This window comes from Carassius gibelio, chromosome B5, assembly GCF_023724105.1.
Source record: "Carassius gibelio isolate Cgi1373 ecotype wild population from Czech Republic chromosome B5, carGib1.2-hapl.c, whole genome shotgun sequence".
In the NCBI taxonomy this organism is placed as follows: domain Eukaryota; kingdom Metazoa; phylum Chordata; class Actinopteri; order Cypriniformes; family Cyprinidae; genus Carassius; species Carassius gibelio.
This window is the reverse complement of record NC_068400.1, coordinates 37,228,763-37,249,512: the sequence shown is the minus strand read 5'-3', so window position 1 is coordinate 37,249,512 and position 20,750 is coordinate 37,228,763. Positions and strand designations below refer to the sequence as shown.

The following is a 20,750-nucleotide window of genomic DNA, read 5'->3' as shown; positions in this document are numbered from 1 at the left end:
ATCTATACGGAGCAGAGCCGTATCTATATGGCTCTGATACGGAGGCCCTCCCATAACTCGGAACTATTGTTTAGTTTTTGTACCGGAGGACATAAGAAATCGACGGACAAGGGTTGCCCGACAGTAAATACCGAGTGAATTGGATTGTTTATTTTTATAGTCCACTGATCAAGATAGATGTTAATATGTCCTTAATTCAAAAACACAGTTGACCCTTTCCTGTATTTGCTGTTAAATTATTTGAATTACGAAAATCTATACAACGTATAGGAGTCTCTCTGTGAGGAGATCAAATGCAGAAATCTATTGAAACAGCTGCGAGTATAAACCTTTCGGAAGAATAGAATAAAACTGTATAACATTCCCACTAAAGAAAAATTACATCCTTTTAAAATTATTAAACATGGACGAAGAACCAGAGAGAGCAAAACGCTGGGAAGGAGGATACGAACGAACATGGTGAGAAGTTGAGCTTTATGCTTGCGCTAACTTGGGTGCGTTTACAATTTAAATGCGTTATTTACATCAAATTGCCTCCAGAAAGTGGTCATTGTAAATAAAATATATTTTATAAAATATTATTTATATCGTCAATAATTGTCACTAAAAGTATAACACATAAAGGCTCAGAATCTATGGCTTAGTATGATTGTAAGGGGCATCACAAGACTGTCAGCCACTGATATCCATTAAAGCACATGAGAACACATTCACTGTAATGAGCTGCTGACATGTGTCTCTCTCAGGGAGGTGCTGAAGGAGGATGAATCTGGATCTCTCAAAGCTACTGTGGAAGACATTCTTTTCCAGGCAAAGAGGAAAAGGTACAGCACTCAAATGCATAATTTAAAATCAGTTTGAGCTGATTATATATCGATTTGATATTCACTTGCAGTCTCTCTGTCACATTACAGGGTGTTTGAGAGTCATGGACAAGTTCGGCTTGGGATGGTAAGATGAATTTTACTGTCCTTCGTAGTTATATCATTGTTTTCTGTTGTTGGAGACTGATTATAATCATGCATATAATTCTCACCAAACCAGATGCGGCATCTCTTTGTGATCATTGACTCGTCGAGATCAATGGAAGATCAAGACCTGAAGCCCAACAGGCTCACCTCAACCTTAAAGGTCAGTAGCACTGCATCTGTAGTGGCGTATGAAAGCTTGACATTATATCAAATCTATCCAAACTGATTTAATTTTGCATTCTTCAGCTGATGGAGTATTTTGTAGAGGAATACTTTGACCAGAATCCAATCAGTCAGGTAATGCCCTTGTCTCTGTATCTATCTGTGAGTGTTTACAGCGTGTGCAGCTTGTGTTAACTGTACCATATTGTCACAGATAGGGATCATTACCACCAAGAACAAGAGGGCGGAGAAGCTCACTGATCTTGCAGGTTGATGCATTAGTATCATGTTTGCATGTTTTGATCAGTTTTCTTTATCTTCAAATTCACTTGACATGATTTTACTCTTACCAGGGAACCCTAAGAAGCATATAGCAGCTCTGAAGAAATCCGTGGACTCCACCTGTGTTGGCGAACCGTCTCTCTACAACTCTCTGAACTTGGCTATGCAGACACTGAAGTAAGGCACACATCACTTCCATCTGGAACTGAAATGTAACAGTGTTGTATATCCCTTTAGTGCTGTTACCATATTTCTGTTTTCATGCAGACACATGCCTGCTCATACAAGCAAAGAGATCCTGGTGGTTTTCAGCAGTCTTACCACCTGTGACCCAGCCAACATCTATGAGCTTATCAAAGTGAGTTTGAATGGTGTTATTGTCTGCATACTGCACTGGTTAGTGTATTTTGATGAACACTGATTTCTCTTGTGTTTTAATATATCAACAGACTCTGAATGGTTTGAAGATCAGAGTGTCTGTGATCGGCCTGTCAGCAGAGGTTCGGGTGTGCACTATTCTCACAAGAGAAACTGGAGGTTGGTAGTCTTACTTTAACATGATTCCTCACTTGTGTAATGTTTTCTAAATTTGTTTTTGCCCAATAGGATCCTACAACGTGATTCTGGATGAGAGTCATTTTAAAGAGCTGCTGATGCTGCATGTGAAGCCACCTCCAGCCAGCTCCTCCTCAGAGTGCTCCCTCATTCGCATGGGTAATCACACAGTCATTGTCACCACATTTACACTATTTAAATGTAGTGAAATGTTGAAATTACTGGTAGCTAAAAGTCAAAAATTAGCTAAAATGTTTAAGAAGTACTGTGTGTATAACTGGGAATATTCTGCGGTTTTTATGTCCCGTAAATTTGAAGCAGTCCTGAATTATGTTTGGGAAATTTAGTATTTGTGTAAGCTACACTATATTATATGTATTCTTCTACAAAATCATTAATGTGCATAATAATTTGCTTAGGTTTCCCCCAGCATGCCATAGCCTCCATGTCTGATCAGGATGCCAAACCCTCCTTCAGCATGTCGTGAGTAGTGTTTAAATATCATGTTCTTATGCTTTAATACAAAATACAGCAAAAATGTAATATTATGAAATAATAATAACTGTTTTAATATAATGTAATAGGATATAAGGGCAAAGCTGAATTTGCAACAGCTTTTATGCGTCATATGACCCTTTATATTTATATTTCTGTGGAAACCATTTTATATTTTTTCTGAATTTTATTGCTGAATAGAATTTTAAAAAAGAAGAAAAAAAGATTTGTTTCAAATAGAAATGTTTTGCAACAACAAATACATTTAATGCATCCTTACTGAATTAAAGTATTAATTTAAAAAATTTGTTTGAATGATATCTTTAATGTATAGTTATATTATTTATAATTTGAAATAATATTCATTATAGTTAATTTTCTAATATATTTTAGGCACCTGGACAGCGCTGGTGAACCAGGACTCACTCTTGGCGGCTACTACTGCCCACAGTGCAGAGCCAAATACACTGAGCTGCCAGTGGAGTGTAAAGTGTGTGGTATGTTCTCAGCATGTCCCTGTTCTTCAATCTGTACACTGATTTTCAGAGAGCATCGATGTGTTCAGTTCTCACAGTCTGCTCCTTCTCTCTGGTACAGGGCTGACTCTGGTTTCTGCACCTCACTTGGCCCGTTCCTTCCATCACCTCTTCCCCCTCGAGGCCTTCCAGGAGACCCCACTGGAGGAGTATGAGGGCGAGAGGTGAGCTCCACACTCACTCTGTGAAAACCTCTCTGTCTCATTCCAGCCTATTTCATAATCTGTCTTTTCAGGTTCTGTGAAGCTTGCCAAGGAGAGTTGAAAGACAAAAGTGTAGGTTTTTTTTATTCCAAATCTTTTGCATGGGAACATGAATGGTTTCTTGTTTAAAATGACATTTTCTCATCTCTGCAGGTGTTTATTTGTCTAGCATGTAAAAAAGTGTTCTGCGTGGAGTGTGATCTCTTCATACATGACACACTGCACTGCTGTCCTGGCTGCATGCAGACTGACAGGACGTCCTGATGTAAGATGGCCTGAAATCCGAGACAACTGTGAGCTTCAGTACAAGTAGAAACTGAGAGATGCAGAAGGAAAAGAGGAAGTCATCAGCTACTGATTATTAAGGGTTAATGTAATGAAAGCCGATGCTTGTCAGGTCTTTGCCATCTTTCAGTTTACTTGCATTGTAGTTGTGCTCAAGCTGTAACTGTATGAAAGGGCGCTCCCTATGGAGAAAAGTGTCTCACTGGACCAAATAAAACCAGCAACAGAGGGAAAAAAATTCACTGGGAATGAAGAATTCCACTGAGTTATAATCGATTGAACACGACAGCTGTTTCTATATTTTGTTTCTTACTGACCGTGTTAATATACTTGCCTGTGCTCAATGACTCAAACAAACCTGTAACTAGGTGTTGAGATGAATTGTTCAAACAAATAAAAATGTTTTCTTTTAAAACCATACTGACTTGTTTTCGCAAACTAAATGATTATATATATATATATATATATATATATATATATATATATATACATACACATATACATATACATACAAATATATATATAGTATAAATTATTGCTGTTACATATGTTTAAGGTGTTGCAGCAAAATGTCTTGATTTCTAGAGTTAAAAGAGTTGATTGCAAGAACAAAACATTGTATGAAAAAAAAAGAGATTACAAAACTTCACAAGAATTTAATTTCAATATGAAAAGTTGGAGACAGATGAGATTCTTAACTTCGACCTTTACAAGCAATGCTCTTCAAAAAATATTCACCCCATATTTCACACACTTTAGAACACCAAAGTTCTTATCAAAACTCTTGCATTATATTAAAATGCTTGATAAAATGTATACACCTATGACAATGTATACACGCTGACAATCACAGTATAAGTGCTTCACAGCTCTGTATTTTTGTTCTGGACGTAGTGTCGGTGCAGCCAGGCCTTCAGTAGCGGAAGGTTCTTGTCCATCCAGCGAATGTTCTCTTCAATGTTCTCCAGGGCTTGCTGAATACATCTCAATTCTGCTCCGGTCTCAGCCCGCAAGGAACTGAAGAAACTACGAATCTGATGAAGCAGAGAAACACATCATGTAATGAAGTGTCCTGATTACAGGATAAGATGGGTTTTTGGTCTAGACCAGTGGTTTTCAACCTGCGGTGGTATTGCAGGTGGGCCGCCAATTATTTTCTGTTCATTTCCAGTCCATTCTAGGGCTGTGCGATTAAAAGAAAACGTCCTAAAATCACGATTTGAGCGTGCGCATATGCCTAACTCCAGGTTCACACACTGTCTGTGATGCGCCTTTTTTCTGAGCCAATGTTGACGGATCAGAGCGTTCTCACTGCGGTAAAAGGCTAGAAATAAAAACGTGCGAAAATAATTCATGTCTAACACATGAGCATAGAGTGAATTTGTTAGTGAACAGGATGCAGTTTAAGTGAGAGGAGACACGTTTTAAGTGTGCACACTCTCTCCTCGCAAAGCAGCGTGTATCTGAGCAAGCACGACCGGTTTTGTGACAGAGCAAAGGAAATCTGCTGCGAACAGAGAGATTCGCACTCGTGCATTATTTTAATGTGCTTTCGCGTTATATTTATGCGCTCTCACTGCTGACCGCATACACATACTGTATACACACTGCAAACACCTGAGAAACCGCTACAATTAATGAGCTCTATGAACAATGCATGGCAAAAAAGAAAAAAAAGTTAAAAAAAAAAAATTTTTGCCACAAGTCTATACATTTTTTTACATCTTCACTATAGTGATAATTTTGACTTATGTCTGTTCTAGAGATGTTACAACTTTTTGATAAAGCTCTGATTGGATTTCTTTTGGAAATATGTTTCAAATTAATCCTGAATGCATTTATGACTGTAAAAGCACAATTGCAAAATTGATCCAAAAATCAATTTTTTTTTTCAATTTTTTATTTTTTTTTGTCCATATTGCACAGCCCTAGTTTATTCAATAAATATAGTTTAAAATCTAGCTTCTGAGTACTAAGTTATTAACCCAACAATAGCGGGGTCAGTTAATTTTTTTTTAAGTGGGCTGCGCAAACATATGTGTTTGGTTGTGTGGGCCGCGAGTTGAAAAAGGTTGGGAACCACTGGTCTAGACCAACTGATGAAAGCTCCTAATTATTTGTTGTCCTTATTATTTGTATAAAAACCCCAATACCTACCTCAGCTAGCATTTCTCTGGTGGAATACTGGTTGGTCACTCCCACTACCATGTGTGCTATAGACGGTGAGCCAAGATCAAACCTATAAACAAATATCATTAAGGGACTCAGAATATACCACAATTGTGTCTCTTATTAAATCAGTATCTTACTTCTTAATCAGGGAGTCCCAGTTCGCTTTTAAAAAGTCCCATGCATGTTTGTAGGCCTTAGGATTTATACTGACTGAAGTCACAACATATGGCAGATCCTGAGTCTTCATCACCTCTCCCGCCAGACTCTGCTCCATCATCCTGAAACAAATAAAGAAAGGATGACATGAATGATTATTCTCATTTGACTAAACTGCTGTTTATCTGAATGTCTCACCATTTTAGCTTGTGATCGAGAGGGCTGGTTGTGAGGGCCGTCTTTATCCTGCTCTTCATGGAGACGTACATGGATTCCTTGTACTTCTCGAACAGGAATTCCCAGCCATCCTCAGTCCGGGCACCAACAGAAAACACAGCCATAGTAACATCATTAGGAAGACTAGAGGACGGAAAGACAAAAAAGGACAAAAATAACCAATTTCTTCTTACGGTTTCGGTCATTAATGGAGGAAAAAAGAAAACATGCTATTACTTCTCCAGAGTTTTCATATCCTTAATATTAAAAGTGGAGACCAAAGTGTTCATTGTTCAAAAGGAAGTTTCAGAAAGGAAAGAAAATGATGACCTCTCACCTCATATTCCCATCTGAGTCCCTCCACTGGTTGAAGAGCTGGGACGCCGTGCTGACACAGGGAGGATGACCCCGCACACAGCCGAACAGGAGCAGGTAGCTGCGCAGCATCCTCTGAGACACAGAGCCATCATCAGTCCACGACTGCTGGTCTATGAGCTTCCTGAACAGCTGCAGAATGTACCCCTGGAGCACAGCAAGAGAACCAGCATCAGTTACTCATCTACAGCAGGGAACAAGGCAAGGCGAGTTTATTTATTTCCAAGACATTTTTAAAAGATGGAAAAGTTTGGCATCAGGAAGAAAAAAACGAAGAAGTGATTAATACTTCTAATGCACTGGATTGATTAAAAGGGACAGTAAAACATTTTTAATTTGTTTTTTTATTCCAAATCAATTCTGTTTCAGCAGCACAATTGGTTTCATCATTGAAATGTTTCTTACAGTTTTTCTCAGTCGCTTTGGTACATTTCTCTAATCATTCTTGAGATTTGCAAAACAGTAAGTGCATTTCTCAAAACAACTCGTACAAATATCAAAACACAATGGATGACCTGCAAAAGCCAGTCTCTTGCTCAAAATCCTTAGTTCATCTCTCAAAAATAAATATCTGTGTCAATGAACATGTCAGTGCCATCAGAATGACAAGTCCTTGTGTCATAGTTTACGGATAAGACAGTCAAATTGCTTAGTCATGTTGTCAATTTAACAGTGGAGGGATGTTCTGATGTAAACTACTGTATTGAACAGTATGCCATATGCTTATGTATGCCATATATCCATTTCAAAACTACACATTTACACATTACTCTTTGTGGGATGTTGATTGAAAGAGACTGGATAGAATTCCCAGTTTCACTTTTACTAGTGGTCTGACCAAAAAAATAAAAAAATAAAAAATACTTTTACAATGCCATTGTGATATAGAAAAGGAAATATGGGAACAAAGATGAAAATAATTCCATTTTCAGAATTTGTAACTCTTGTGTTGTCCTTTGTCTATACAGTATAAGCTTTCCTACTGAAGATTCATGAGATGAACCTTTGAGCTATTTCAGAGAAATGGTTTATCATTGGTTTATCATCTACATTCTCTTCATTAGTAAAGATTCACTTGCACAATTCATGCCAAATTGACAAAACATCTAATAATAGTGTGTAAAAATACAAATAAAAAGTGTGCTTGGCAGTTTATGACAACTAGATTAACCATTTTGCATTTAATGACTTATACTATGAACTAAAGACTAGATGTTTTGGGGGGTAAGACTATTGCACAGAAAACTGTATAATACATTTTGAGCAACATGACATTAGCAACTGATAATGTAGGAAACCGCAGATAAATGTGCGTAATCAATTGCATGAATGTACAATAGCAATCGCAACTTGTTCAAAAGAATGAGAAACTGGTTTTATGATGTGTATTAATGACTAGATGATGTGGAGGTTGTACAAGTAGTTTTGAAAATTGCATTTCTGTTTTGAAAAATGCACCAAAGTGACTGAGAAAAACTGTAAGCACTAAATCAGCATATTAGAGTGATTTCTTAAAGATCATGTGACAAAAATTCAGCTTTATAATCACAGGAATAAATTATACTATATTAAAACAAACAAACAAAAAAGGTTATTTCAAACTGTAAAAACATCTAAAAATATAACCGTTTTTACTGCACCACTGAATTATCTACAGTATTATTAAATGTCAAGATGCATTTTAGTTTTGTTCTCGGAATTGCACAAACTGAAAAGAAGCTGATTTCTTAAATCTGAATCCTGAATGAATGAATCCAAAAGCTAGGAGGTCAAAAATACAGTAAATGATCCCCGACTGACCTTCATCTGGTTCTCCAGCTCCTCCATGTCTCTCTTCTCCATCAGTTTGTACAGAGGCACAAGCTCACTGAAGCCCTGTGTCACTGGCATAATCTCAGTTTCCTTGCTTAGGTACAGGGTCAGGTCTAAAGCCTTATCCAGCGGAAGCTTACCAACACTGTCCACGACACAGAGAGGGAGGATGATTTTAAAGCTTGGCAACACTTTTACTGTATAATCTGCAGTACCTTAAATTTATTTGTTTGACTCATCTGAGACATTTTCATCCCACTGACCAATAAGAGCACATAGTGTATGCAGATGAATGAGGACTGACCTGACCAGCTGGAAGGCGTTGTTGATGAGGCTGGCCCGATCATTGCTGCGGAGCACTGTGTGATTGTGTTTGAGCAGAGAGATGAGGTCATCCCAGCCAGAACCCTCATAGTGCACAATGTAATATCCACTCATGTCCACATTAAACTTGATCCAGTCCACCTCCTCCGGCAGATACAGAACATCTATGACGACATATACAACAGATCTGTTAGAAATCAGTGCTACAGTGTTCTATGGATGATCTTTCAGTCTTGTGTCGTTTAGAGATGTCTAAACATATGAATGTAAATTATTATCAAAACAATATATTATAGAATATTAGTTCTATTCTATTATAACAAATACCTGTTTTGGTCTTAAGTAGAAAGCGGTGCACTGTGATTGAGCTGCTGGTTATGTAAGTCAACGGAACGTGCCACAGGAAGCTGTAAGATCAAGAATTTACAACCAAGTATAAAAAAAGAGAATATCAAAATCAAAGTCAATAAATCTTTATAAAGCCCCATGTGCACAAAGAGGGACTTGCTGTGATAAAGCAAATGGATTTTATTCATTTTCAGCAAGAGTTCATGATCACTGGCAATGTTTCTCCTGTGAGATACTGGTGTTGAACATCTGCATGGCAGAGACATTTGTTACTGTGGGTGATTTTACTTTGTAAATGTTTTGTATCTGTGTACATACAAGGATATAATTCTAAAGAAATCCATACATTAATAATAATTGATCTTGTTCACGATATGTATGATTCACTGCTGCCCCACTGTTTTAGCTGCAAGAAAACGATCATCTTATTTTGACTGCAATACATCTCAGTTGTGACAGCATTTTAACCCTCTGGTTTTTTTTGCATGCTTTCGACGCAGACTTAAGTTTTGTCTCTTTTTAAAGAAGATTCTTGACCAATTAATGTTGAAGTGAGAAATGTTTAAAAAGTGAAACAAAAAGTTTATTATTATGAAAAGTGCACAGAAATACTGTTTTAAAATGTTATATCAAATATATATTTTCTAAAACATGTTTTACTCTGAAACTGTAAGAGTTGTGTTCCAAATTTGAGGTTGATATCTCCAAAATAAATAAAGAGCTTTCAGTAAGTTTTTTGTTTGGGCACAGCACCAAATATTTCTACTAGAGGAAATCAGCTTCCCAATAATTTCGGTAAATGAGGTTATTTTTATCGCAAACAATACATGTGACAATTTTTTTCAGTACCGTTTAACCTTTTCAAATCATGTCCATGATTTTAATTTTTTTGGGTGTGTGTAAATGACTGTACAACACCAGAGGGTTAAAAGTATAAACCCTGAATAAGTCATATAAAAAAATTAAATCACTATCAGTATCACAGGCATAAAAATTAAGAAACTGTCTTTGATATTAATATTAAACCTGGATGTTTGTGAGGGGTCATCACTCTTAAGGTAACGTTCTTGGCTTAGTCTAACTTGGCGACCTTTGACCTCCACCGTAATTAGTGGAAAGCCCTCCTGCAATGTCCACGTCTCCATCATTGCCTTAACATCCAGCTCATCCTCAGAGTGCCATTTCTAAAAGATAAAATATCACAGAAGTACATCACAACACCACTTAAACAGTGTAAAGAGAGTTCAGATTAATGATGTAACAGAATAACCCACAGAAGTTCCAGAGTGTGAGCGCCGGCAGGACTCATCACCCTTCAGTCTGCCTTCATCCAGACCATCAGAGTCACATACCTATAACAGAGAAACACATTGAGAAAAACTGTGTTAACACTCACTACTATGAGACATTTTGATCCTGTTCTTCAATCTTTGTGAAATTTTGTGAGCAAAAAAGGTCCATTATCAACAGTGTAGCAAGAAGCACAGCAAGTCTTTTTGAAAACAAGCAGCTTTCATGTGGCAAATTTGCTTAACCAACTATGGTTGCATAGAATGATGACTGATGACTGGATTTCACCTGGGAAACTTAACAGGTAAAAATAAATGCAATTAATGAATTACAAGAAAGCCCACACAATTTACTGCAGAGTTCTATGCATCTGCATCACACGTGTCATTTGTACTTACATTGGTCAGACTTTCCCACAGGTTACTATTGACCGTATTCTGGTAGCTGAAGCGTTTTAGGTATCTCACAATGCCCAGTTTAAATGCATCTGGGGTCAGAAACTCTCTCAGCATGTTCAGAATACAAGCCCCCTAAAAGGACATTAACAATAGTAAAATGTTTTTTTAAAGCTTTTGAAAGAGTATAAGAAGAAAAACATCTTGCACAGGAAAATATGCACTATTATGCACCTTGTCATAGGAAACATCATCAAACATTTCCCGTATCTGAGCAGGGTTCTCCACTGGCGTGGACACTGGGTGAGAGGAGCTCAAGGAGTCTACCTCCATGGCCTCAAAACACTTCTCCAGGAAATAATCCTCCTGTGGCACAAAAAAGATTTGTCTTCATATTAGCACAGATCTTCATCCAAATCATGCAGAGTGCTTTTAAAATGCCGATTATGGAAATAAAGGTATATAAAGGCAACTTACAACTTGCAGTTCAGGATTGGTGATGTTGACAGACACAAACTCCATGAACTTGGCAAAACCTTCATTCAGCCACAGATCATTCCACCACTGCATGGTCACCAGGTTTCCAAACCACTGACAAGAACATACAAAGAAAAAACTATTCATTAATTAACCACAGCAACATGTAAAATAATTACTACATCCCATAATAGTTAACTGATGTCATAAATTCACCTGATGGGCCAGTTCATGGGCGATGACCATCGTGATGCCCAGCTTGTCAGAAGCAGAAGACTTGTGGGGGTCAAAAAGAAGTTCTGATTCACGGTAGGTGGTAAGACCCCAGTTCTCCATCGCTCCAGACTGGAAGTCTGGGATGGCAGCAAGATCTGCAGTGCAGATCATATAAAGAGTGAACTGAGAAATCTGCCTTTTGCACTTTAAGAAGTAGATGAATTGTCTAAGTAGAACTAACCCTGTTTCGGTAGAGGGTACGGAATGTCAAAGTAGTCATCGTAGAAGTCAAGCAGTTTCACTGCGGCATCCAGAGCAAACTCTGCCTGGTCGATCTTCTCTGGAACAGCATACACTGAAATCTGAATTCAGATCAAAAATACACATTTATGGAGCATCACAAAAAGTAGTAATTGATGGAGGTGGTATCTTATAGTACATAAAGGCTTGACTTGGATCATCTTCTAACCTGGACTCCATGCTGACTTGTTTTGCTGATGGACAGAAAGTCAGAGACAATGAAGGCCACCAGGTATGTGCTCATCTTGACACTCACATCAAACTGGTCCTCAAACAGGCTGCCTGGCAGCTCTAATGTTCTCAGCTGGAGTGAAGAAGAAAAAAAGAGACTAGACTCAACAGAAGAATCAGAATATCCAACAGCAGATTAATAGTTCATACACTTTTTGACTTATTCAGGTTTTAGTCAGAAAACAGCAGGATTGATCAATGGAGGTTCTGTGGATATTATAACAACACCTTTGGCATGTTTGAAAGGGAAATATGCTTTGCTTCTCTGCGAATCCGCACGGAAAAGTTGGCTTTGAAGGCAGGTTCATCAAAACAGGGAAAAGCTGCCCGGGCACTAGTCGGCTCAAACTGTGTGGAAGCCACAAACCTGAGAATGTGATTGGCACAGCATCAGATAATTACTTCTGAAAAAATTATAAATAACTTTCAGAGATATTGGCTGTGCTTACATAAGGGTTCTCACCTGAGGTCTCCCTTGCTGGTGCGATATGTGCTTTTGTAAAATCCATGAAAGCTCTCAGAGAGGCTGGCGGCAAACTCCAGTTGAATCGAATATACATGGCCCCTCTTCAACAGTGCATGCTCAGATATGAGTGCAATCTGCTGGAAGTATGGGTACTCCAGCACCTTTAGTGCCTGTAGCTGACCTATGTCTGAATCTAGCAACCTTGCATTGGAGATATGAAGATCCTTGCTGTGCAGTATGATATTCTTGGTGTTTTCGTGGACCTCAATTTGGATCCGCACCATTCCAGTAAAGTCTAAACTTGTGAGGTTGGGATGGATAAGGAGATGGTAATGTAGAGGAGATACTGTGTCTGGAAGTCTCATTTTATTCCATGGGAATGGTTCTCCATTAGTTGATGTGGGGAATGAAGTGGTCTCTGGAGTGACTGCAGCCCAGAGGTGAATGGGCAAAACTATGAGATTCACAAGCAGAGCAAAGCTAGTCATGGCTGCATAGTAATACACTGTAAGGGAAAAGGAGGAAAATTTTATTAGAAGCTCCGATAATACAACATAAGCTCATAAGCTCAATATGGGCTAGATTACTTTGAACAAGCTCTGTTTTCGCCTTTGTTTAAAAATAATTAAGTGAGAAATATATATATACCCTCTTGTAGAAATCTAATTTCTTCTAATCGGTTCTTTCGAACAATCATTTATGCCATGACATTCTGTTAATAAATACTTTCTTTCTAATAAGACCAAAGAAGTCCACTTTAAAATACTGCATAAAGGATATCCTGTTAACACAAAGATGAAACCTTAATACATTTATTCTATTCTTGTGAATTTGTTCAGAAGTTTTTTGTTGATTTGTATTCCCATTTAAACAAACCTCCTATCTCTGCACAATATTTTAGCTTGAAGGATACTATTTGTTATTACTCCGACTCGCCCACAGGTCTAAAGAGTATATTAAACTGTTTTATTTTGTTTGGCAAATTTTTCATCCATAAACAAAAAATGTATAGGCTCAATTCCTACTCTTTCTCATTTTCTGATTGAGGTTGACTCGCTGCTCACATCTTTTTGTCTGACTCTGACTAGCAATAAAAAAAAAATGTATTAGGTTTTTGGATTTTAGTTAAGTTTAGATAACTTTCCTTCATTGGTATTTTTTATTATTATCATATTTTTTCCTTTATTGTAAGCTACATACCCCCTTATTGTGTTTTATTTCTCCTATTTTCTTACTTCTATCTTCTTTTATTTGTTAGTGTTCTCTTGAAGGTGATTGTATATTTTCATCCAATTTCTTGAATAATAATAATAAAATCCCAGTATTTTGCAATTTTGCTGATCGATTATGTATAATAATAAGAGTCTTTATTGTAATTTCATGTGTTTGTAAGTTGCGAATATGATTTTGCTCATGAAAACATCATTTATAGAAAAAAAAAAACGCTCTTTGGTAAAACGTTTTAATATTATCTAAAAACAAGATCCTATTTAAAAGAAAGGGCACGGCGAATGCGTTGGACTCTTAGCACTTGGAGTTGGAAATAATCTTTTGATCAAAATCGCGGTAAATGTGATGAGAACCAAATGTGCAGCGTACACGCTCAAACAAACGTCATCTGTATGCTTTGTCACGTTTTATTTTATATATTTAGGATTTTATAGAATACTTACGACTACGGACTACGCTTTTCAGTTAAAATCCTCGATGTGTTCAAACATGAATCCAGGTTTGGTTCAGCTGAGCATTCAAATCAAAGAATGTGAAAGTGAAAATACAATTCTTGTTTGCATCATGGGAAGTTGCTTTTTAAATTAAAGGCGCTGCTCTGACCGATTAGCTGTAGGACAATTTAAATATCAATTTAAGGTTACACAAAAAGAAATACAATCAGTATGTAAAGGTACATTTAAAGTTAAGTAGCCATGTAGACGCGTGTTGCCAGATCCTCCCCCACAATTCCCCAGTCTGTGGAAGTGAACCTGAACCTTTAAAAACCACCAGGAAGACTGTATTGTATACTGTAATATTGTACTTGAATGAATGAATGAATGAATGAATAAGCATAACTCAAGGGAAATTCTATTTTTGTTAAATATGTATGTGTGTGTGTTGACAGTTGTCATTGGTTGTGTATAGTCCTATACATTTTTGGACACATTGTGATTACAAACATTAAAAGCTGCAGAATGGGACAAAGTATTTAAATTTCTTTCAGTGTTGGTGGAAAATATGACTTTTTCTGTCTGTCATAACATGTGACAGTCATGCTTATAAACTCAGTGCATTCATGTTGATGTATGACTCGAACCTATAGTCAACCCAGAGATAAAGTCTGACATTTCACTGAAATCATTAATGATTAAACTTTATGGTTTAGTTGAATCTCTCTTATCAGGAATAGGAATTTTGGTGAGCAGTTCAATGACAAAACACTGACCTTCATCCATATGATCTTGACACTTAAGATTTTTTCACACCCTCCTAATCACCACTTTCAGCATAGGCTATATTAGAGGAGGACAGGGCTGGTTGGACACATTCAGGAGGAGCACTGAGATCTTTGACAAACTAACATTATGCTTAAGGAGGTGTTGTTGGGTGTCCTTACAGGAGCAGTGGCTTTGACTATAGGCATTCTGCTAGGACACTTTGCCATTGACAAGGGCAGTTCGGTGCCAGACTGGGTCCGGGATGCATCTCGTGATGTGGACGAAAGTATCATTGAGAAATTCCTTGCAGAACTGGATACCAATCAACTTAAAGAGAACCTCAGGTGAAGTATTTCTATGGAGGCATGCACACGAGTATGTGATTTAAAGACTATTTGTAGAACCTCATTTGGTATGAAGTTGTTTGTTCCAACTGAACTGAGAATTTACTTGGTCTCCTTTATCCAAAGGGAGCTGACTAAGGTTCCCCACATGGCCACCACCCCTGGAGATGAAGCCACCGTAGATTTTATGCTGAAGAGATGGCAGGACCCCAACACAGGCTTGGACAGTGCATGGAGGGAAGACTACAAGGTGTATCTGTCATTCCCAAACAAAACAAGCCCCAACAAAGTCTCTGTTGGTAAGACAGGATATCTAGTCACATGGTTTCAAAAAAGCTCTGTGGACTTCTAGTTTGTGAAATTTTGCTGATATGCTTTTAGCACGCTGAATGCAGTCAAAAACGTATATTGTACAAAATGTTAAATTATATATAAAAAAAATTAAGAATGAAAACTGTTTCATTTAGTTGATCCAGCAAACACAGTGCAGTTTACGGCAAGAGAGAGAGAGAAGGTATACAAACCAGACCAGGAGGACCCGGAGGTGGTCCAGCCATTCGCGGCATATTCCCCCGCAGGAAACGTCAAGGTGTCCTTTACAACCTACTTCACAGTTCATGCATTCTTATGTATTCTTCTAATAAATATTGTTTATAGTTTAACTTCGATCAAAATTAAGAGAACATGAAACATGAAACATTAAAATGTAAAGATTTCAGTGTTGTTTTTGTGATATAATAATATATGATTCTAGAGCACAAAATCTGCATATTAGACAATCAATCATATCCTGTGACACTGAATGCTCAAACAACTGCTGCTGAAAATTCAGCTTTTGCCATCAAATGAAAGATAAAACAGTTATTTAAATTGTAATAATATTTCATAATGTTACTTATAGTTTAATCAAATAAACATACCTTTGGTGAGAATAAGACCTTTTTCAAAAACATTACAAATCTTACTGACACCACACTTATAATTGTTTATTAAAAAAATATTTGATATTAGATTAATCAGTTTTTCCTTTTTTTTTTTAAACGCCTTCTGTGATGGAGGTGTTATCGCGACAGAAAATCTGTTATCTTATGACATTGTAATGACACAGGCGTAATTTATGACATAACTGAGCAAGAGATGAAAACGAATATCTTTATTACACTTGATTGTTCTAGAAAGAAAACGGAGCGTGTGATGACCTTTGGCGCTATCAGATCATATGACACCATTGTAAACTCATCTACTGATAGCTATTTGTTTTTTCTTTGACTAATGTTTCATGATTGACTTTATAAACAAGGGTTCATTGTTAGAATATCTTGCTATCACTAACTTCATCATATGCTGATAAAATGATAAAGATAAAATAATAAAGATATTATAAAAGTGATATTTATCCCTGAATCAAATTGTGATGTAGACCATTTTAGTGACTCATTCTTTTATATGCAGGGAAAACTTGTCTATGCAAACCAAGGTAAAATGAGTGACTATGAGCTGTTAAACAGAACGCTGGATCTGAGGGGAACCATCGCCATCACCAGATACGGAGGAGAAGGGAGATCTAAAAAAGTGAGAAAACACTAGTCCAAACCTTTCAAGAATTTATCAAGATAAGGATAATTCAGAATAAGCGTTTAGTTCAGATGTCTGACTAGATCTAGTTAGTATACAAGTTGTATTGCCTTGAATGTGTAAAAACTGTTTTACTCTCCTGTGGCATGAATATAACAGGCTATAAATGCAGCCAAGTTTGGAATCGTTGGGGTGCTGGTCTATACTGAGCCGTATGACATAAACGATGGCCTGGTGTCAGAAAGTGAAACCTACCCTCACTCCTGGTATCTCCCACCTTCTGGTGTCGAGCGAGGCTCATACAACATTGACTTTGGAGACTTGTTAACACCGTACCTAGCTGCAAAGGGTAAATAGATTGTTTGACATAGAAACACATAAGGTAAATGACATATGGTTATGACATATGTAAATGTTTTCATTTGTAGAGGATACCTACAGAATACCGAAAGAAGACATAACAGGTATTCCACCAATTCCAGCACAGCCAATAGGGTTTGAGGATGCTGAAAGATTAATCTGGTAAGTGTAACTGTTTTAATATACCTTTTCTTTCTTGAGTTACTCACTTTTTAGAATGTTTCCTTCTAATTCGTGACTGAATTATGTGACAGTGAGCTCGATGGGGACGATGCCCCTGTTGAATGGCAAGGCTCGCTTAACTGCACATACAAACTTGGTGGGCCAGGGTTCAAAGCCACATCTACCTTCAACAACAGGTAACTGCTGCGTATTTGTTCACAATCTTCTAATGTCTGAACAAGTGTGGTTGTAAGTTGAAAGGCTGATCAGAATTAAAAGAATGTTTTATCTGTCAGCAATGTGCACTTGGACATTTATAACACAGAGAGGCTGGAATATTCAGCAAATGTTATGGGAATAATCCGAGGCAGTGTGGAGCCAGGTATGTTGGATTTGTCATAACGTTAACAAGCAAAAATACAAGCTGTCCTAATATAAACAGCCTTAGTGAAGCAATTATTATTGTTACATTTTGTTAGATATTACCATATACATCTTGAGGAAACCCTATTTTTGTGTGTTATTCAGACAGGTACGTGATTTATGGGAACCACAGGGATAGCTGGGTACATGGAGCCATTGACCCCAGCAGCGGCACAGCAGTGATGCTGGAGATCACCAGAGTGCTGGGGAAGATGCTGAAGGAAGGTCAGGCCTAACCACATCCACAGAAAAATGCTTTCGCCATTAGATTTGACTGTAGGGCTGGTTGTAATAACCCAAATGAAGTCATATGCTATGACACTAGGAGTATTATGGAACATTGTGTTCTTAAAGCTGAGCGCTGGGTGGCAATATAACAATGCATCAAATTCTAGTCAGTTATAATCTGAAGGAATATCAAAAATCCAATCATATTCAGTTGTATCTCTCCACCTGAAAGGGAAATGGCGACCTCGGAGGTCTATTATCTTTGGCAGCTGGGGAGCTGAAGAATTTGGTCTTATTGGATCTGCCGAATACACAGAGGTTTGTTGACAAAGACATCAGTAGCATTACTAAAAAAAAACTGGAATTGGATCATAAAACACTGTAGAGGTGTTAAAAGAAACGTTTGTTCTCAGGAGTACTTCAGTAAGCTGAGTGAACGCACTGTGGCGTACATCAACGTGGACATCTCAGTGTTTGGTACCAGCTGAGGCTTTTTAACTTTTCACCAGAATATGATTTTCATCATGTTTTCTACTTGCTGAAACGTTGTCTGTCCACCACAGCTAATGCGACTCTCAGGGCTTCTGCTTCTCCAGCAGCACAGAGTGTGATATTCACAGCCTCCAAACAGGTAAGGAACAAATCCTCTATCTGTTACCGGATCTGAGATTTGACTTTCATAATATTTTGATGAGTCATGTGCTTTCAGGTAAAGGCACCTGGAACAACCACAACAGTCTATGAGAACTGGAAGAAATATTCCAACAGAACCAGTCCGAATTATGGGATCATTCCAAAGTATGCTCGCAATAAACCTCATGGTTTGACGTTATATTTTAATATAAGGTGATTATTCTCAATAATGTTCGTTGTATTTTCAGTGTGGGCTTCTTGACAGGAGCAGGAAGTGATTATGCAGCTTTTATGCACTACCTTGGAATAACATCCATGGACATTTCCTATTTTTATGACCGGGTATGTGGTCAGCAGCGCTGATGCAATCAAGCACTTACCATTAAAAAAAGTTGGTTAATATTAAGAACACATACTCCATCCCTTTGCAGAGCAAAACAAGAGCACGAATCTACCCAGCCTACCACACGGCTTATGACACCTTTGACTACGCATCTAAATACATTGATCCAGGTGAACAGAACACCGAGCTACTCAAATGAGACAACACTATAATCCCTCTTTTAATATTTTTGCCTGTTCTATTTTAAATTCAAATGACTTTCCATTTTGCAGGTTTCACAAGTCACCAGGCAGTAGCCAGGACAGCAGGGAACGTGCTGCTGCGATTGGCTGACAGTCTTCTGCTGCCTTTCAACTGCAGCGACTACGCAGAAAGTCTTGAGCAGTACCTCAGTCAGGCGGTAGCAGCCTTTGAGGAAAAACTTGCGGCTAAAGGAATCTCTATGGGTGAGCTAACAAGATTTTCCAGACTGCTCTGGATGAGGGAAATGTTAAGTGAATTTTGCCAACCTAAATGTTTGTACAAGGTGAGATAGATGGAAGTACATACTAAATGTCAAAGTGGCAATGAGAATAAGCACTTTTTCATATCCCAGAATCTTTGAAGAAAGCTGTGCAGTTATTCCGTGACAAAGCCACCAAACTGGAGCGTTTGATCAGGGATTCAGATCTTGCAAAAGAAACGTAAGTTATTACTGTAGAGCCTGACATATGAAAATAATTGTAATGTATAATATATATATAAATATATATTATTATTTTTTTATTTTTTTAATGAAATGGCTAATTGAACATTTAAAAAAATATAAATGAGCTTTTATGGCTTATATGATATTACAGAGGAGAATATGGAGCACACGAGAGACCAAAAACTGAGCAAACATTTACAATTTGTTGCTAATATTTATATGGTCAGAAAGTAAGATGAAAGTCTGATAGCTTGTAATGTAAATCAACAAACATTCTTCAAAGTCCTGATCTTGTCATATTCACTTTTTAACATGATTTTTCATAAAATATTAAAAGGCCTTTTACTTGCTAAAAAGTAGAAGCTATTAAAACAGATGCAAGAAGGCATGTAGAATAGTGTACAAAAGGTCTTTTAGCAAAGTTAGCTCATGTTGGTAATTTACATGCCTGAGATATGTGTATCAAATATTATACAGTAAGTTTTAGAGGGTTAAAGTGATGTAAAAAACAGCTACAGTGGTGTAATAATGGAAGAAACAAAACTTCTGTCTTCTGTCACAACAGACCTCTAAAGGTTCGCCAGATGAATGACCAACTCATGCTGCTGGACAGGGCTTTCCTTGACCCATTGGCATTCCCAGAACAATATGGTTTCAGGTATGAAGCAGCATTATTAAAATATCCTGCTTCTAATGACCAATCCCTTATGAATATTAATCAGCACCCCCCTAACCACTCTCCATTTGTTCATGCCATGTCACACCTGTTTGCAATCACTTGTAATGCTGTTTGGCACCACACAGGCATGTGATATGGGCGTCGAGGTCATCAAGCGTGCCCACCTTCCCCGGCCTAGCAGACGCAGTAGAGAAGGCTGAGAGCACGGGGCTGAAGGAAGACTGGGATCAGGCTCACAAACACATATCCATCATCACACAGGCCATCGCAGGAGCTGCACACACACTGGATGATGTGATTTAATGCACAAAGGAAGAAATATTTTACTGTTTTCGCCAAATAAAATTCTTGAAATCAATATTTCTGCTAACAGCCAGAGGGAGTATCAAAGTTGAAATCATGTACAAATGTAAAAAAAAAAAACTAAATTATTGTTATGAATACCATTCCCAGCATATTCCTAGCGCATGAAGGGAAAACCTGAAAAATCATTTTGACAAGAGGTTTATAGTAAACATATTTTGTCTGAAATAAAGATGGAAAGTGCCTTGTGTATTAAAGGGATGGTTCACACATAAATGGGAATTTTGTCATCATTTACTCACCCTTAGTTCAT

At 37.6% G+C, this 20,750-nt stretch overlaps 3 protein-coding genes across 3 annotated transcripts; 2 read left to right on the top strand and 1 right to left on the bottom strand.

The window, feature by feature from the left end:
• Positions 1 to 80: 80 nt before the first annotated feature.
• gtf2h2 (general transcription factor IIH, polypeptide 2) lies at positions 81 to 3,907 on the top strand. Its single transcript, XM_052556819.1, has 15 exons — positions 81 to 459; positions 747 to 824; positions 915 to 951; positions 1,045 to 1,131; positions 1,218 to 1,268; positions 1,348 to 1,402; positions 1,487 to 1,592; positions 1,683 to 1,773; positions 1,865 to 1,952; positions 2,022 to 2,129; positions 2,390 to 2,453; positions 2,859 to 2,962; positions 3,063 to 3,165; positions 3,237 to 3,276; positions 3,358 to 3,907. The coding sequence occupies exons 1-15, from the start codon at positions 404 to 406 to the stop codon at positions 3,466 to 3,468; spliced, it is 1,179 nt and encodes a 392-aa protein (XP_052412779.1). The 5' UTR covers positions 81 to 403; the 3' UTR covers positions 3,469 to 3,907.
• A 223-nt stretch (positions 3,908 to 4,130) lies between these two features.
• Positions 4,131 to 14,180, bottom strand: erap1b (endoplasmic reticulum aminopeptidase 1b). The gene is made up of 19 exons (XM_052556817.1): positions 13,941 to 14,180; positions 12,265 to 12,772; positions 12,030 to 12,168; positions 11,740 to 11,874; positions 11,512 to 11,632; positions 11,271 to 11,425; positions 11,055 to 11,168; positions 10,812 to 10,943; positions 10,581 to 10,712; positions 10,167 to 10,244; positions 9,919 to 10,076; positions 8,872 to 8,951; positions 8,525 to 8,708; positions 8,209 to 8,365; positions 6,371 to 6,555; positions 6,016 to 6,177; positions 5,799 to 5,939; positions 5,647 to 5,728; positions 4,131 to 4,523 (listed from the first exon to the last, which is right to left on the bottom strand). The coding sequence occupies exons 2-19, from the start codon at positions 12,753 to 12,755 to the stop codon at positions 4,353 to 4,355; spliced, it is 2,817 nt and encodes a 938-aa protein (XP_052412777.1). The 5' UTR covers positions 12,756 to 12,772; positions 13,941 to 14,180; the 3' UTR covers positions 4,131 to 4,352.
• A 514-nt stretch (positions 14,181 to 14,694) lies between these two features.
• Positions 14,695 to 20,713, top strand: naaladl1 (N-acetylated alpha-linked acidic dipeptidase like 1). The gene is made up of 19 exons (XM_052556818.1): positions 14,695 to 15,043; positions 15,170 to 15,342; positions 15,511 to 15,632; positions 16,496 to 16,615; positions 16,778 to 16,967; positions 17,047 to 17,140; positions 17,233 to 17,337; positions 17,437 to 17,522; positions 17,669 to 17,788; positions 18,024 to 18,109; positions 18,205 to 18,268; positions 18,355 to 18,422; positions 18,501 to 18,589; positions 18,673 to 18,766; positions 18,856 to 18,937; positions 19,040 to 19,213; positions 19,363 to 19,450; positions 20,021 to 20,113; positions 20,260 to 20,713. The coding sequence occupies exons 1-19, from the start codon at positions 14,847 to 14,849 to the stop codon at positions 20,435 to 20,437; spliced, it is 2,223 nt and encodes a 740-aa protein (XP_052412778.1). The 5' UTR covers positions 14,695 to 14,846; the 3' UTR covers positions 20,438 to 20,713.
• Positions 20,714 to 20,750: the final 37 nt, after the last annotated feature.

Bases quoted from the DNA above. Each gene is read 5' to 3' on its own strand.
- gtf2h2 (XM_052556819.1), top strand. From the start codon at position 404: ATGGACGAAGAACCAGAGAGAGCAAAACGCTGGGAAGGAGGATACGAA. The intron at 1,132-1,217 runs GTCAGTAGCACT...TGCATTCTTCAG, and splicing joins GGCTCACCTCAACCTTAAAG to CTGATGGAGTATTTTGTAGA. The intron at 2,454-2,858 runs GTGAGTAGTGTT...AATATATTTTAG, and splicing joins AAACCCTCCTTCAGCATGTC to GCACCTGGACAGCGCTGGTG.
- erap1b (XM_052556817.1), bottom strand. From the start codon at position 12,755: ATGACTAGCTTTGCTCTGCTTGTGAATCTCATAGTTTTGCCCATTCAC. The intron at 8,709-8,871 runs GTATTTGTTATA...ATGTCGTCATAG, and splicing joins TCTACTTAAGACCAAAACAG to ATGTTCTGTATCTGCCGGAG. The intron at 4,524-5,646 runs GTAGGTATTGGG...CTGCTTCATCAG, and splicing joins CCAGAGAAATGCTAGCTGAG to ATTCGTAGTTTCTTCAGTTC.
- naaladl1 (XM_052556818.1), top strand. From the start codon at position 14,847: ATGCTTAAGGAGGTGTTGTTGGGTGTCCTTACAGGAGCAGTGGCTTTG. The intron at 18,110-18,204 runs GTTTGTTGACAA...GTTTGTTCTCAG, and splicing joins GATCTGCCGAATACACAGAG to GAGTACTTCAGTAAGCTGAG. The intron at 20,114-20,259 runs GTATGAAGCAGC...GGCACCACACAG, and splicing joins CCAGAACAATATGGTTTCAG to GCATGTGATATGGGCGTCGA.